The sequence below is a fragment of the Lagenorhynchus albirostris genome, chromosome 7, assembly GCF_949774975.1.
Source record: "Lagenorhynchus albirostris chromosome 7, mLagAlb1.1, whole genome shotgun sequence".
Taxonomy (NCBI): Eukaryota; Metazoa; Chordata; class Mammalia; order Artiodactyla; family Delphinidae; genus Lagenorhynchus; species Lagenorhynchus albirostris.
The window spans coordinates 8,818,266-8,830,912 of record NC_083101.1 but is presented as its reverse complement, the minus strand read 5'-3'; the positions used below and the strand labels follow the sequence as shown (position 1 = coordinate 8,830,912).

The window sequence follows — 12,647 nt, the reverse complement described above, 5'->3', positions numbered from 1 at the left end:
TGTCTGTGTGTGTGTCTGTGTGTGTGTGTCTGTGTGTGTGTGTGTCTGTGTTTGACTCTACAGGTCAGTTTTTGGGTTGTACGAGAAATTCTAACAGCACAGACTTTAAAAATAAGAGCAGAAATCCTGAGCCATTTTGTGAAAATAGCCAAGGTAAGCTGTTTTATTATTACTTTTCCCCTTCCTTTCTTTTTTGTCGCAAAAAGGTGTTTCCTTGGTACTTTGGGTGACGATTTGCTCTGGATGAGCCGGGCAGGGTTCAGACACGGGGCTCTGGCCCAGCTTCCCCAGGCAGAGGCAGCTGTGGGACCAGCCTGGCTGCTTGCTGGGCCTCCCAGCCCCTGTGCATGCACAGGCAGGTGCCCTCCGCCCTGTGGTTTTGGCAGCCAACCATTCTTTGTAGCTGGCCTTTCACAGACTCTCCACGAGGCCCCAGTGGCTACCTCTGGAATCCATTCATCCTCCTATTCAGATTTAGCCAGTGCCGGGGGTTGATGGCTTTTAGTCAGCATTGGAGGTTGTGACACCATCACATCCTGCACAGTTTATTCGCGGTCAGCAGAGCTCACCCCACCCCATCTTGCACTTGAGGCCCGGGCCCTGCTGCCCCGACCCCACCTCCTGGGTCTGCCCTGGTAGGGTTGGTCCTTGCCGGTTATTGGGCACCAGGCTCACGTCTTTACCCCACTTGCCCCTCCTCTTCCCTCATCTCTGCCAGCCCAGGCTGTGATCCCACGGGCCTTCCTGGACCACTCTCATCTCTTACACAGTCCTGCCAGCCCCTCCCAGCCCACTGCTCCCCACCACGGGGCTCGCCTGACTCAGCGGAGCACCGTCCTGTCTGTTTACTGCCTGCTTTGTGTGTGCACGTTGTCTTCCCACTGAGGTCCTAGGCCAGCTCACCTTCACTGCGGCCCCTCTCTGGCCAGGTGCCATAGCTGCTGCTTTACAGAAATGATTTCATTTGAAGATGACATTATTATTATCCCATTTCCGGAGGAGGAAGGGGAGGCTTAGAGAGGTGGGTGTCCACGCCCAGGCCCCATGGTCAGTCGGAGCGTGTCTCTCTGCCTTCAGGAGAGCTGCTCTGCTGCCCCTCACAGCAAGGTTGTGTTCATCCAGCTCTAAGTATGTTAGGGGCATGGACACTTTTACGTCCTGTGCATTCTGAAGTGCCTGGAACTGTTGCTGGGCGTAATGATACTTGTTGCTCTCGGTGAGTTCGTGCTGGGCCACAAGAGAAAGTGGGATGAAGTTCCAGCCCATCTGGTGCTTTCAGTTTGGAAGTTTCCAGTCCCTACCCAAGGGATCCAAAATGATTCCTCCTTAAGCTCTGCCATCTTCCGATGGTGGATCATCATGCTGGCGCTGTGCCCTGGGTATGTTCTTGTTCGAGCCTCCTCCTTTCTCTGGGCCTTGGTTTCCCATCTATAAAATGGGAAAGGGGTGGATTAGATAATCTCCCAGAGAACCTTCACCTCTAAAAGAAATTCTGTGACAGGCATAGCCATTCAGATACAAAGGATGAAATTCAGCTCACTCAGAATCTATTATTACACACAGCAAACGATTAGGGAATATTACGAGATGTATGAAATGCAGTATTAACTTGTGTGGTAAGGGAGAAATCTCCAGGTAGGAACAGAGCCGTGAGGACTAGGCATAAGGGCTTTTCGTGGATTTGTTCATGTTACTAAGCCCTGCTCTGTGCTGTACTAGGTCCTAGGGATATGATGGTAGATACTGCTTCATCCCGGCTCTCAGGGCACACACAGCCCAGGGTGAGAGAGGGGCAAGTGCAAGCAAATACAGTCCAGTGGGCTGAGGAAATGCACAGGCTGCCGTGGGAACATGCAGGTGGGGTGGGGTTGGGGACAAGTCTTCCTGACAAAGAACAAGCAGCCCACGTCACACTGCCCGCTCTCCTGGGTGCCAGGCACTGGTCTAGCAGTTTATGTGCACCATCCCACGCAGCAGAGGTGCTGTGATTACCTTCCTCATTTTAAATATGAAGATGTCGAGGCTCAGAAGGCTTAGGTAACTTGCCACAGAACACACCAGTAGTGGGAACCCGGGTTAGAACCAGGCCTCTTGGTTCCGTGGAGCCTGCCGGCTACACAACTTTCACCGACTCCTGGGAGTGAGAAGTGGGACCCGGGTCCTGTTGGCAGGTTTCCCTCAGCATAAAACCAAGAGCAGAGCAATTACATTTTTCTGCGCTCACCCTCACCTGTGTCTCCTTCTGTTGCCCTCTGTGGTAAGGAACTTGTCTGAGATGGAATTAAATCCAAATGTTCTCACTAATTTGGGGCCTGGTTCAGAGAAGCATGGTCAAGTGGCTGGGAAGCTGGAGCTCCGTGCTCCCAGCTGAGGAGATCGTGCAGATTGATAACATCTTTCCCCAGCCTCCCGCTTCCGGGTGTGAAGGTAATCTCAGTAGACCCATGTTGATGTTGTTGGCACAGCGGAGGTTTCAGTTTACAAAGGCCTGCTGGGACAGTTCAGATTCATCTAAAAAAAGAACAGAAAGGACATTATCAAACCTCATCCCGAGCCATGTTTCTGTCCAGCAGCCAGACTAGTCAGCTTATGGAATTTTGCAAATGTTTTAGATGCAGACTCACCTTTTGACAATCTGAAAGAAAAAGAGCATATGGTTTCTGTGAACTTTCTAGAACTGTATTTTCTACATGAGATATTTTTAAGTGTAATTGAATTTCATAAATATGACAGTATTTGGTAACACTTGAACATGTTTTTGTTCTGTTGTTTATAGCAGCAAAATAATCTATTCCATATCTTTTTTTCTTTTCAGAAACTTCTAGAACTCAACAACCTTCATTCTCTCATGTCTGTGGTGTCAGCATTACAAAGTGCACCCATCTTCAGGCTGACAAAAACCTGGGCTGTAAGTTAATCTTCCTAAGTCTGTTCCTTTGGTTTGGGCCGTCCTTTCTTTGGTGAAGTTCTCCATTCCTTAAGCCCCAGAAGCCTTTCTCAGTCTGCCCTTTGCCAACGACGGAGGATGACTGTGGGTTAATGAAGTGTCCCCTGGCCACTCTCTCTCCTTCAGTGACCTCAGCCTCGTTTTGGGACAGGGAAACTGTGAGGAAGCCAGCGTGGCCGGGGACCCTTCTGGACCTGACAACATCATGTATGATGGCGGGGTCAGTGGCATGACTTCTGCCCTCCGCTTCAAACTGCCCCTGGGAAGCCTTGCAGTTGCGCTGGGCTGCTGGCTGTGCAGCTAAGAGTTTCTTTGGAGGAACCTGTGACCCTCATGTAGGGAAAAATAATTTTTTTTTCCTGAAGGCCATGGATAATTTCAGCCCAGAGGTGGAGTCTGACAGTTATATAATTGAGTCTGTAGGAAAGTTTTCTGCTGTAAAAATACTTTAAAAATATCTCAGACCTCTTTATCCTCCTTAGCTTGGCACCGCGCCTGACGGGGGAAGTCATTGCTATTTCCATCACTCATTAGCATTCACCTCCTGGCCCGCCTGGTCTGGGGTCTCTCACAGCCACACAGCCCAAGCCTTTCAAGACCTGTTTATGTCCCACAGAACTGAAGGAAACTGTATGGAGTTGTCAGCTGTGCTTCTGCAACTAACTCACTTCCGAACTTCTTTCTGCCAGTCTGCGGGGCTGGGCTCTGTTTCAGACTTGGCTAGTTCAGGGGCCTTTAAAATACTTAGGGATTATGTTGTAGGTTGTCAGAAGTGAGCCTTGTTTCTTTAAATTGCAATTTTCCATAGATCAAGCCATAGCAAAGTGGAGTGAGAGGTTTTAGCCTGGAGTCAAAAGACTGGGTCTGCATTCAGGCACCGTCTGTGCAGAGTGATTCTGTGGGACTCGTCTCCTCTTATCTACTTAGGGAGGTTGGCCTGTATCTGTGGTTCTCCGTTAGTGCTTTGTGGAGCCCAGGGGTTCTTTGGAACTGACTTGGGGCCAGCAGGGGCTGGGGGAGAGGACGGAGGGTACCAAGCAGACCTCCAGAGCACGGTTTCTGCCAGAGCAGCTCTGTTTGCATCAGTTTTATGTCCTGAGCTTCTGGGTGAACTTCAGTTGAGCAGTGGCTTTGGAGGTCAAAGCAAGTTTGGAAGCCACTGGTCTCTGTGGTTGCTGCCAGCCCTGTGATTCCCTGAGTCTATCTGAGCCATGACGCTTTTTTCAAAAGTTGCTTGGAGATTCTTTTTTCAAATGAATTTTCCATCATTTAGGTGCTGCTATTGTTTCTTGGACTGCTGGGAGCTCTGTGTGGGCCCAGAAGAAGGAATGATGAATCTCACGGTACACAGACCTTACTGTCAGTAACACAGGGACTCTCGGTGACCCCATAAGTGGCACAGTCAGTGAGGGCAGCAGGGAGTCAGCATGAGGGGCCTGCACAGAGATGCCACCCACCTGCACAGAGATGCAGGGCCCATCCATGGAGCTTTGGCCAGCGTTCTCCTCAGGATGCTGTGCCTTGCCCAGGATGGTGGGGCAGCATTGGGCCAGAACAACATCCAGGACTGCTCCATGTGGCTCGGCAGAGTCCTGTGCCAGGGTGGCCGGATCATCACTGCCATTGGTGGGTCTTTGCTGCAATGAAGATAAATCTCCCACAGCTCCTCAGAGAGCCTGGAATGAAATATCCACCCAGGACCCGTTTGAAAGCATGAGCTTCCTCACCTAACTCCCTTCCAGGCTACGTGGGTCAGCTGTTCTTCCTTACAGATTTGCCAGGCGCTGCTCTAAAAGCTTTCCCTGTATTAACTCATTTCCTCTTTTTTTAAAAAAAAAAAATTTATTTATTTATTTACTTATTTATTTGGTTGTGCCAGGTCTTAGTCGCGGGGGCGGGCTCCTTAGTTGCAGCTCGCCAGCTCCTTAGTTGTGGCACATGAACTCTTAGTTGCAGCATGCCTGTGGGATCTAGTTCCCTGAGCAGGGATCACATCTGAGCCCCCTGCATTGGGAGCGCAAAGTCTGAACCACTGCGCCACCCGGGAAGTCCCCTCATTTCCTCTTGACAGCTACCCACCGTCAAGAGGAGGCACAGAGAGGTGGGATGACTTATGCAGGGTTCCCCAGCTAAGAGGCAGAGCGGGAATCAAACCGGAGCAGTCTGGCTCCGGAGTCCCTGTGCTTACCCACCACACCCCATGGAGCTCAACAAGGACAGTTCCAGTGATGCCTTGTCAGTCAAAACAAGAGAGCGAGCCTGTTTATTGTTTTGTCTCCTCTATACACAGTGCTCTAACAGGAACTTTAAGGGTGACATCAGCAGACTCTGGGTGCCGCCCAGGCCGTTGAGCCTCTGTTCTGGCTGTGGCTGCTGCTGGCCTGGCTGCTGGCCTCTGAAGCGCACCCTTCTTTTGCCATTAATTTCTGGTAGTGAGCGTGGCCACAGAAATGTTGCCAGAAAAGAACTGTTTTCCCTCTCCCTGCTTGTCCCTTGATCTGGGGAAGGGAAGTCAGAGGAGGGCCCCAGGGAGGGGACACACAGCCAGAGAGCCAGAGAGCTGCAGCCAGGCCTTGAAGGCTGCCTTTTGGCCACTTACTCCTTGGTTAGTCCATGGCTTCTGCTGCTCCGCTGGTCCCCTGGGATTGGCCGCTGACCTTGGCATCTAGCTGGTGGGAGCCAGGGAGAGGACAGGAAGCTGCGGTTACACGTCACCAAAGGACGGGGGACCCAGGGAAACAACAACTGTTCTTTTTGTGAGAAATCTCCCATTGCCTCCTAAGGGCTGAGAGCCAGGACTATTTCCTTGGTTACAGAGGGCCACTTAGCAAGGCAAAAGATGGGGAGATGCAGCATCCTGGGAGATAAGAATGGCAACTGCCAAAGGCTGTGTCAGGGAGAGAGGAGGTGATACACACCGTGTGGATTCAGCATGACATCTCCGAGGTCGTGTGTGGGGAGCTGTTTGTTCTGGGTAAACCCACCATTCAGCCTGTTTCAGACCAGACTCTCCCCTTTTGCCCACCTGTCCTGTTAGTCCAAGGACAGTGATTGGTGCAGAGCAGTTGGGAAATGGTGGGGGCCAAACTCGCCATCTTTCTCCTTCATTCAAATCCCCCCAGCACAGCAGAATCGACGATGCCACTATATTCCTGACACTCTCTCTACACCTGTTGTGACAGAGCACAGAGGGCATCTACTCTGCAGTTTTGTTTACAGGTCTGCCTCCCTCTTTGATCACCTTCCTTCTTGGTGCAGTCTGATTTTTTCTCCATATCCCAAACGACTGAGTTTACGCTGGTCGTTTGAATTGTATATGTTTGTTGTGCCGAATTGTGGCCTTTTGCTACTTCTTTTCCCAGTAATGAGATTAGCCACTGAAACGCTGCCAAAAAATTGCTGCTTCCCCTCCCCCGACTTGTCCCTTGATCTGGGACTGGTGAAATCTCATGACCCTGCAGAGCAGGGAGGAGCAGGTCCACCAGCCGTAGCAGCCCCAAAGGTCAGAACTTTAATAGTCTTCGTTTTGCAGAGAAGGAAACTGAGGTTCCAGGAGTTGTAGTGGCCTGTCTCAGATCATGGAGCTGATGAGTGCCAGAGCCGATGTGATGCAGCTTTGCCTTGATGGACACGTAGTCCATGTTCTTGGCCATTTGCTTGATGACTTGTCTATGATGGAACCTGATGTTGGAATCAGGCTGGGCACAGGGCAGGGAAAAGCGGGCACACACACTGCTTGGGAAGTGGGGCTGGCACACAGGCCCCTGGGGACAGTGTATGACCAGCTCCCCGATTGCAGTCACTGGGGTTGCATTGCAACCCTGGATATCTGGGAAACCTGGATGGAAGGGGGCCACAGGTGTGGGAAGAGACCTGCTGCGTGGTTTCACTATGGATGGCCTTCAGTGAGGGCCAGCTGGTCATTAGCTGGTAGGCAGGGCAGCCTGTCGGCCTGTCCATGGCTGGCTGCTGAGTACCAGCAGCTGGGTGAGCTGGGACAGGGCAGAGGCTGACCTCGCACATAGGCTCGCACATAGTAGGCCCATAATAAATGCTGGCTAGATGCACAAACAGGGAGGGAGTCCCCTTCTGCTGGCCTGGAAAAATGCAGATAGGGTCTGATTTATCCCAACACTGGGCCCGCTTTGGAATATTGGCTGCCTCAAAGCCATGAGACCTAGGCAAGAAGTCCTATCGGCCAATTCTGATTTCCTGAGCACAGATACTGTGTGGCTCTTATTCATTCTGCAAATCAAATATTTATTGAACACCTCCTCGCCTGCTCCATGCCAGACCCCGAGGCTATGGTCAAGGCCCTTGTCTTCATGGGCTTTTATGTTATCCAGGGGAGACTGACACGTTTTTGTGGGAGAATAAACATGTGCCTAGTCTGGATGGTGCAAGAAGTGGTCAATAAATGTTTGTTGAATGCATGAAGTCACGAACCAAGGGCTGTCAGATAGGAATAAAAGTGATGCCGGAGACCAAAAGAGGAGGATGCGATAGGGACTGACTGGGTGTTCAGGGAAGGCCTGTCTGAGACCTGAGTGACAAGAGGGAGCCGGCCAGGCCAAGATGAGGGCACAGCCAGTGCAGAGGCCACGGTGGAAGAAACTCCAAGGCCAGTGTGGCTGGAGCGCAGCAGGCCTGGGGGAGATTGTGAGGGTGCTGTGGATGGGTGGCGGGGCCGTCTGGGAAGGGCTCAGCCCAGAGAGGAGTTAGGTTCTATTCTGAGGGCAGTGAAGGGTTTTAAACAGGAGACAGACATGATCTGCTTTAGAGTTGCTTTTGTTTTCTTAATTAGTGTTGCTACTATGTGAATAGCAGATTGGGATTGCAGGGGGGCCGGAGTGGAAATGAGGCCAGGTTAGAGGGTTAGGGCAGTATCCAGGAGTGAGGTGATGCTGGCTAGCATCGGGGAGGTGGCAGTGGACATGGAGAGAAGGAGGCTGAAAGGGGAGGCATTCTGAAGACAGAGGTGGCAGGATTTATGCTGGATAGGATGTCGGAGATGAAGAAAGGAAGAGACTGGAGGACGATCCCTAGGTTTGGGGCCTGAGCAGCTGGCAAGAGGGTGAAAACTTTTCTCTGATCAGGGTGGTCCCAAGAGGAGCCTGACTTATAGAGGAGTGACCTGGGGGGTATGGAATGCCTGACTATGGGCGATTCACTCATTAATTACAGTTGTATGCTATACATGTGTACACACATACACACACGCGCGCACACACACACACACACACTCACACACACACACACACTCACACACACACACACACACACACACACACACACACACACACACACACACACACACTCTGTTTGCTCTGTGCACGTTCCTATCATGATTTGCTCTTTCCTACTGAATTCATCCAGAGAGTTTGACTCATCTGCAGCAGCAAAGTGAAAACTAAAGAGCTTGGTAGGGAGGAAGTCACAGCCGGTGGGTCAGGCGGCCTGGTGTGCAGGGTGGCGGCCTGGAAGGGGAACCCTCCTGGGAGCAGGGCTCTCACTTCAGGCATCTGGGGGCACAGGGTCGTTGAGCAAATATCCCAGGAAGGCAGATGTGTGGCATCACGTATTTTGGATTTTAGTCTTTCATGCGGGAAGTGCCTCTCCTTCCCTGTGTCTGATGTGGGCCCCAGTGGCCCCTCTAATGTTGTTGAGAAAGTGGTGACGGGCATGGGCTGCCTGTCTCAGGTGGGAGGTGAGGTGGGGGAGGGAAGGCAGAGGAAACTGACATTTGCAGCCTCTGATTACTCATCCCCCAGTCATTCCTTGGCAGCCCTGCCTGCACTGTTTCTCAGAATTATGAGTTCTGTGGATATTTGCACCCTCCTCTTCCTTGACTTTGCCACAACTTTTGTCACCCCCTTCTTGAAAACTCTCTCTTTGCTTGGCTTATTCCCTTCCCGCTGTTCTGACAGCTGGCTCCTCCCTGACTGCTTTTGTCCCTCTTACCCACTGGCTGTAAGTGTGCTGCAAGGCTCTGACCCAGCTCTCACCTTCCCCAATCCGATTCCTGTCCCGTGGGGCTCTCCCCAGCTTGGAGAGCTTCATCCATGTCCTCTGTGCCCCGGTGGTGGCTGCCTCCTTGCTCTCGCCCCAGCTGTCTCTGGAGCCCCAGGCCCACGTTCCTATGCCTGCTCCGCGGAGCCCTCTGCTCCTGTGTTCCTTTGACAGCTCACCCTTGGCGTGTCAGAAATCAAAGTTTGCTTCCAGGAAGTGATCGTGAGTGCCAGGAGACTCTCTGAGCAGACTTCTTGGACTTTGAGGCAATATGGTAGACGGGGTGATGAGGGGGAAAGCCCCTCCCTCCCAACTGCCTGCTTCAAACACACAAACACAGATAAACCAAATTAAAAATCAAGAAGCAAAGCGAACCAGAAGCCAAGAAAGGGAAGTCACCATGTGCTAGAAATAAAGAATGCTCTCAGAGTCAGCATGGCAAGCAGAGTTCAGAGAAGGCGCTGTGTGGAGACCTTTGCAGCTGGCGGGGGGCTGGGGTTCCAATGTCTGCACTTGGGGGGCTGGAATTCAGCTACTCACAGGAATCAGAGAGCCAGCAAGTGTCCCTCGTCAGAAAATCTCTGCTCAGCCTGGGGAAGCCCCAAGGGAAAAAGTCCCTGTGAGAAACTGTCGCCCCAGCCTGTACCTCAGGTAGCTGTTGGGTCTCAGTACACGTGACCTGAATTGGTATGGGGACCACAGGCCAAGAAATGAGGGGCAGTGTCCCTTGCAGATTAAGAGTGTGGACTCCCAGGCTCAGCCTTGGACCTGCCTCTTATGGTAAGGATTAAATGAGTAAATATATGAAAAAATGTTTAGAACCATGCCTGGCACATAGTAAGGGTTAGATAAGTATTGACTGCTGCTGCTGCTGCCGCTGTTGTTGTTGTTATTATTATTATTATTTTCAACTTTTCTTGACTATTTTCAAATGGGCTGGCAGAGGCTGCCATCACTGTAAGCCAGGCCCTCTGATTTATGACCTGGTAACATCATCATCTTCTAGCTGGTTTCCTTGCTTCTGGTCTTACTGTCTTCCTCACACCACCCATGGAGTGATCACCCTACGACATAGCTCTGGTGTTTTCACTTCCCTGATTAAGGACAATTTTTAGCACTCCCCCACCCTTTGCTGGGCTGGGGGTGTGTCTGTACTCACCACTCCTCCAGAACAGGACTCTCTGATGTAACTGTTTTTTTTTTTCTTTAAAAAAAAATTACTCCAGCAATTTTATTTATTTTTTAAAAATTAATTAATTAATTTTTGGCTGCATTGGGTCTTCGTTGCTGTGCGCAGGCTTTCTCTAGTTTCAGCAAATGGGGTCTACTCTTTGTTGCGGTGTGCGGGCTTCTCACTGTGGTGGCTTCTTTTGTTGTGGAGCACGGGCTTCAGTAGCTGTGACACACAGGCTCAGTAGTTGTGGCACACGGGCTTAGTTGCTCCGCGGCGTGTGGGATCTTCCCAGGCCAGGGCCCAAACCTGTGTCCCCTGCATTGGCAGGCGGATTCTTAACCAGTGCGCCACCAGGGAAGTCCTTCCAGCAATTTTATTGTATAATTAGTGAACAAGTTAACATGAAATTGCACTATGAGACTTTTTTCTTTTTCTTTTTTTCTCCCCGCCACCACCCCACCACCCTATCCCCTTTGGTAACCATGAGTATGTTTTCCATGTCCGTGAATCTGTTTCTGTTTTGTAAATAAGTTCATTTGTATCATTTTTTTAGATTCCACATATAAGTGGTATCATATATTTGTCTTTCTCTTTCTGGCTTACTTAGTGTGATAATCTCTAGGTCCATCCATGTTGCTGCAACTGGCATTATTTCATTCTTTTTATGGCTGAGTAGTATTCCATTGTATATATGTACCACATCTTCTTTGTCCATTCATCTGTCGATGGACACTTAGGATGCTTCCCTGTCTTGGCAATTGTAAGTAGTGCTTCTATGAACAGAGTGGGTGCATGTATCTTTTCAAATTAGAGTTTTGTCTGGGTATATGCCCAGGAGTAGGATTGCTGGATCATATGGCAACTCTATTTTTAGTTTTTTAAAGAGGCTCCATACTGTTCTCCAAAGTGGCTGCACCAGTTTACATTCCCACCAACAGTGTAGGAGGTTTTGCTTTTTTTCCACACCCTCTCCAGCATTTATTATTTGTAGACTTTTTTTTTTTTTTTTTTTTTTTTTTTGTGGTACGTGGTCCTCTCACTGTTGTGGCCTCTCCCGTTGTGGAGCACAGGCTCTGGACACGCAGGCTCAGCGGCCATGGCTCACAGGCCTAGCTGCTCTGCGGCATGTGGGATCTTCCCGGACCGGGGCACGAACCCGTGTCCCCTGCATCGGCAGGTGGACTCTCAACCAGTGCGCCACCAGGGAAGCCCCCAGTACCACTTATTGAAGAGACTATCTTTTCTATATTGTATATTCTTGCCTCCTTTGTCATAGATTAATTAATTGCCCATAAGTGTGTGGGTTTATTTCTGGGCTTTCTAGCCTGTTCTATATATCTGTTTTGTGACAGTACCATACTCTTTTGATTACTGTAGCTTTGTAGTATAGTCTGCAGTCAGGGAGTGTGATTCCTCCAGCTTTGTTCTTCTTTCTCAAGATTGTTTTGCCTATTTGGGGTCTTTTGTGTTTCCATACAAATTAAAAAACTTTTTTGCTCTAATTCTGTGAAAAATGCCATTGGCAATTTGATAGGGATTGCATTGAATCTGTAGATTGCCTTGGGTTGTATGGTCATTTTAACAATATTGATTCTTCCAATCCAAGAATGCGGTATATCTTTCCATCTGTTTGTATTGTCTTCAGTTTCTTTCAGCAGCGTCTTACAGTTTTCAGAGTACAGGTTTTTTTCCTCCTTAGGTAGAATTAGTCCCAGGTATTTTATTCTTTTTGATGCATGATATAACCATTTTGCTGCTGCTCTTTTTAATCCATCATTTTAGCATTCATTACGCTGCCTCTAGTTTTATAATAATGAATATTTTGTCAGTCTATTTTAAACTGTCATTTGAATTTTTAACCCTGGATTTCAGCGATCCCTTAGAGTTAGGGAAGATACCGAGCTTGGATGAGAGAGACGGTTTTTGGTTTGTCTCGATGGGTGTTTTTGAGGAAAACTTGCATTTGGGAATGTGGCACTTGATGAAATCCCTCGGGTAGGGAGATTCTTGCAGAGTACAAAGGACATAGTAGAGGCATTTGGGCAATGGCAGCAAATATCAAAAGGTTTCATACCTACTTCACACCTACTTCCTGACACTAGAAAACAAACCATAAACCTCTCAGCTGTGGCCAGTGGAGCATCTGCTGCCACCAGCAACATAGCCACCCAGAACCCCAAGTCACGTGCGGCAGAGATGCAAGAGCTGGCCAGAGGAATTTCCTGTTCAAACACAGCCACAATCAACTCATTCTTTCCCCTTTGATTTGTATTCACTGTTCACGCTTAGCTGCTTGTGATTGGCACCCTGTTGGCAAGTTGAGTTGAAATATTCGGAAAAGTAGAATAAGCAGTCAAATTGGTCATCACATGTCCACAGTATCCAGAATGGCCAAGTCAAAAACATACTTTGCCAGGCCAAGGTGGCCATGTGGGAAGACACGGAGTTAGCATCTCCCCACAACTAGGGCACCTGCCGGCCGCTGGTGGGGGACTCTGACGCCCAAGGAGATGGGAG

At 49.8% G+C, this 12,647-nt stretch overlaps 1 protein-coding gene across 5 annotated transcripts in view; it reads left to right on the top strand.

The window, feature by feature from the left end:
• RALGPS1 (Ral GEF with PH domain and SH3 binding motif 1) overlaps positions 1-12,647 on the top strand; it is a 322,342-nt gene that overhangs the window by 150,723 nt on the left and 158,972 nt on the right. For all 5 annotated transcript variants that reach the window (XM_060154324.1, XM_060154322.1, XM_060154323.1 and 2 more), the window contains 2 exons: positions 64-153; positions 2,816-2,908. In XM_060154324.1, the coding sequence (XP_060010307.1) occupies positions 64-153; positions 2,816-2,908 (183 nt within the window). The remainder of the gene's footprint in view (positions 1-63; positions 154-2,815; positions 2,909-12,647) is intronic.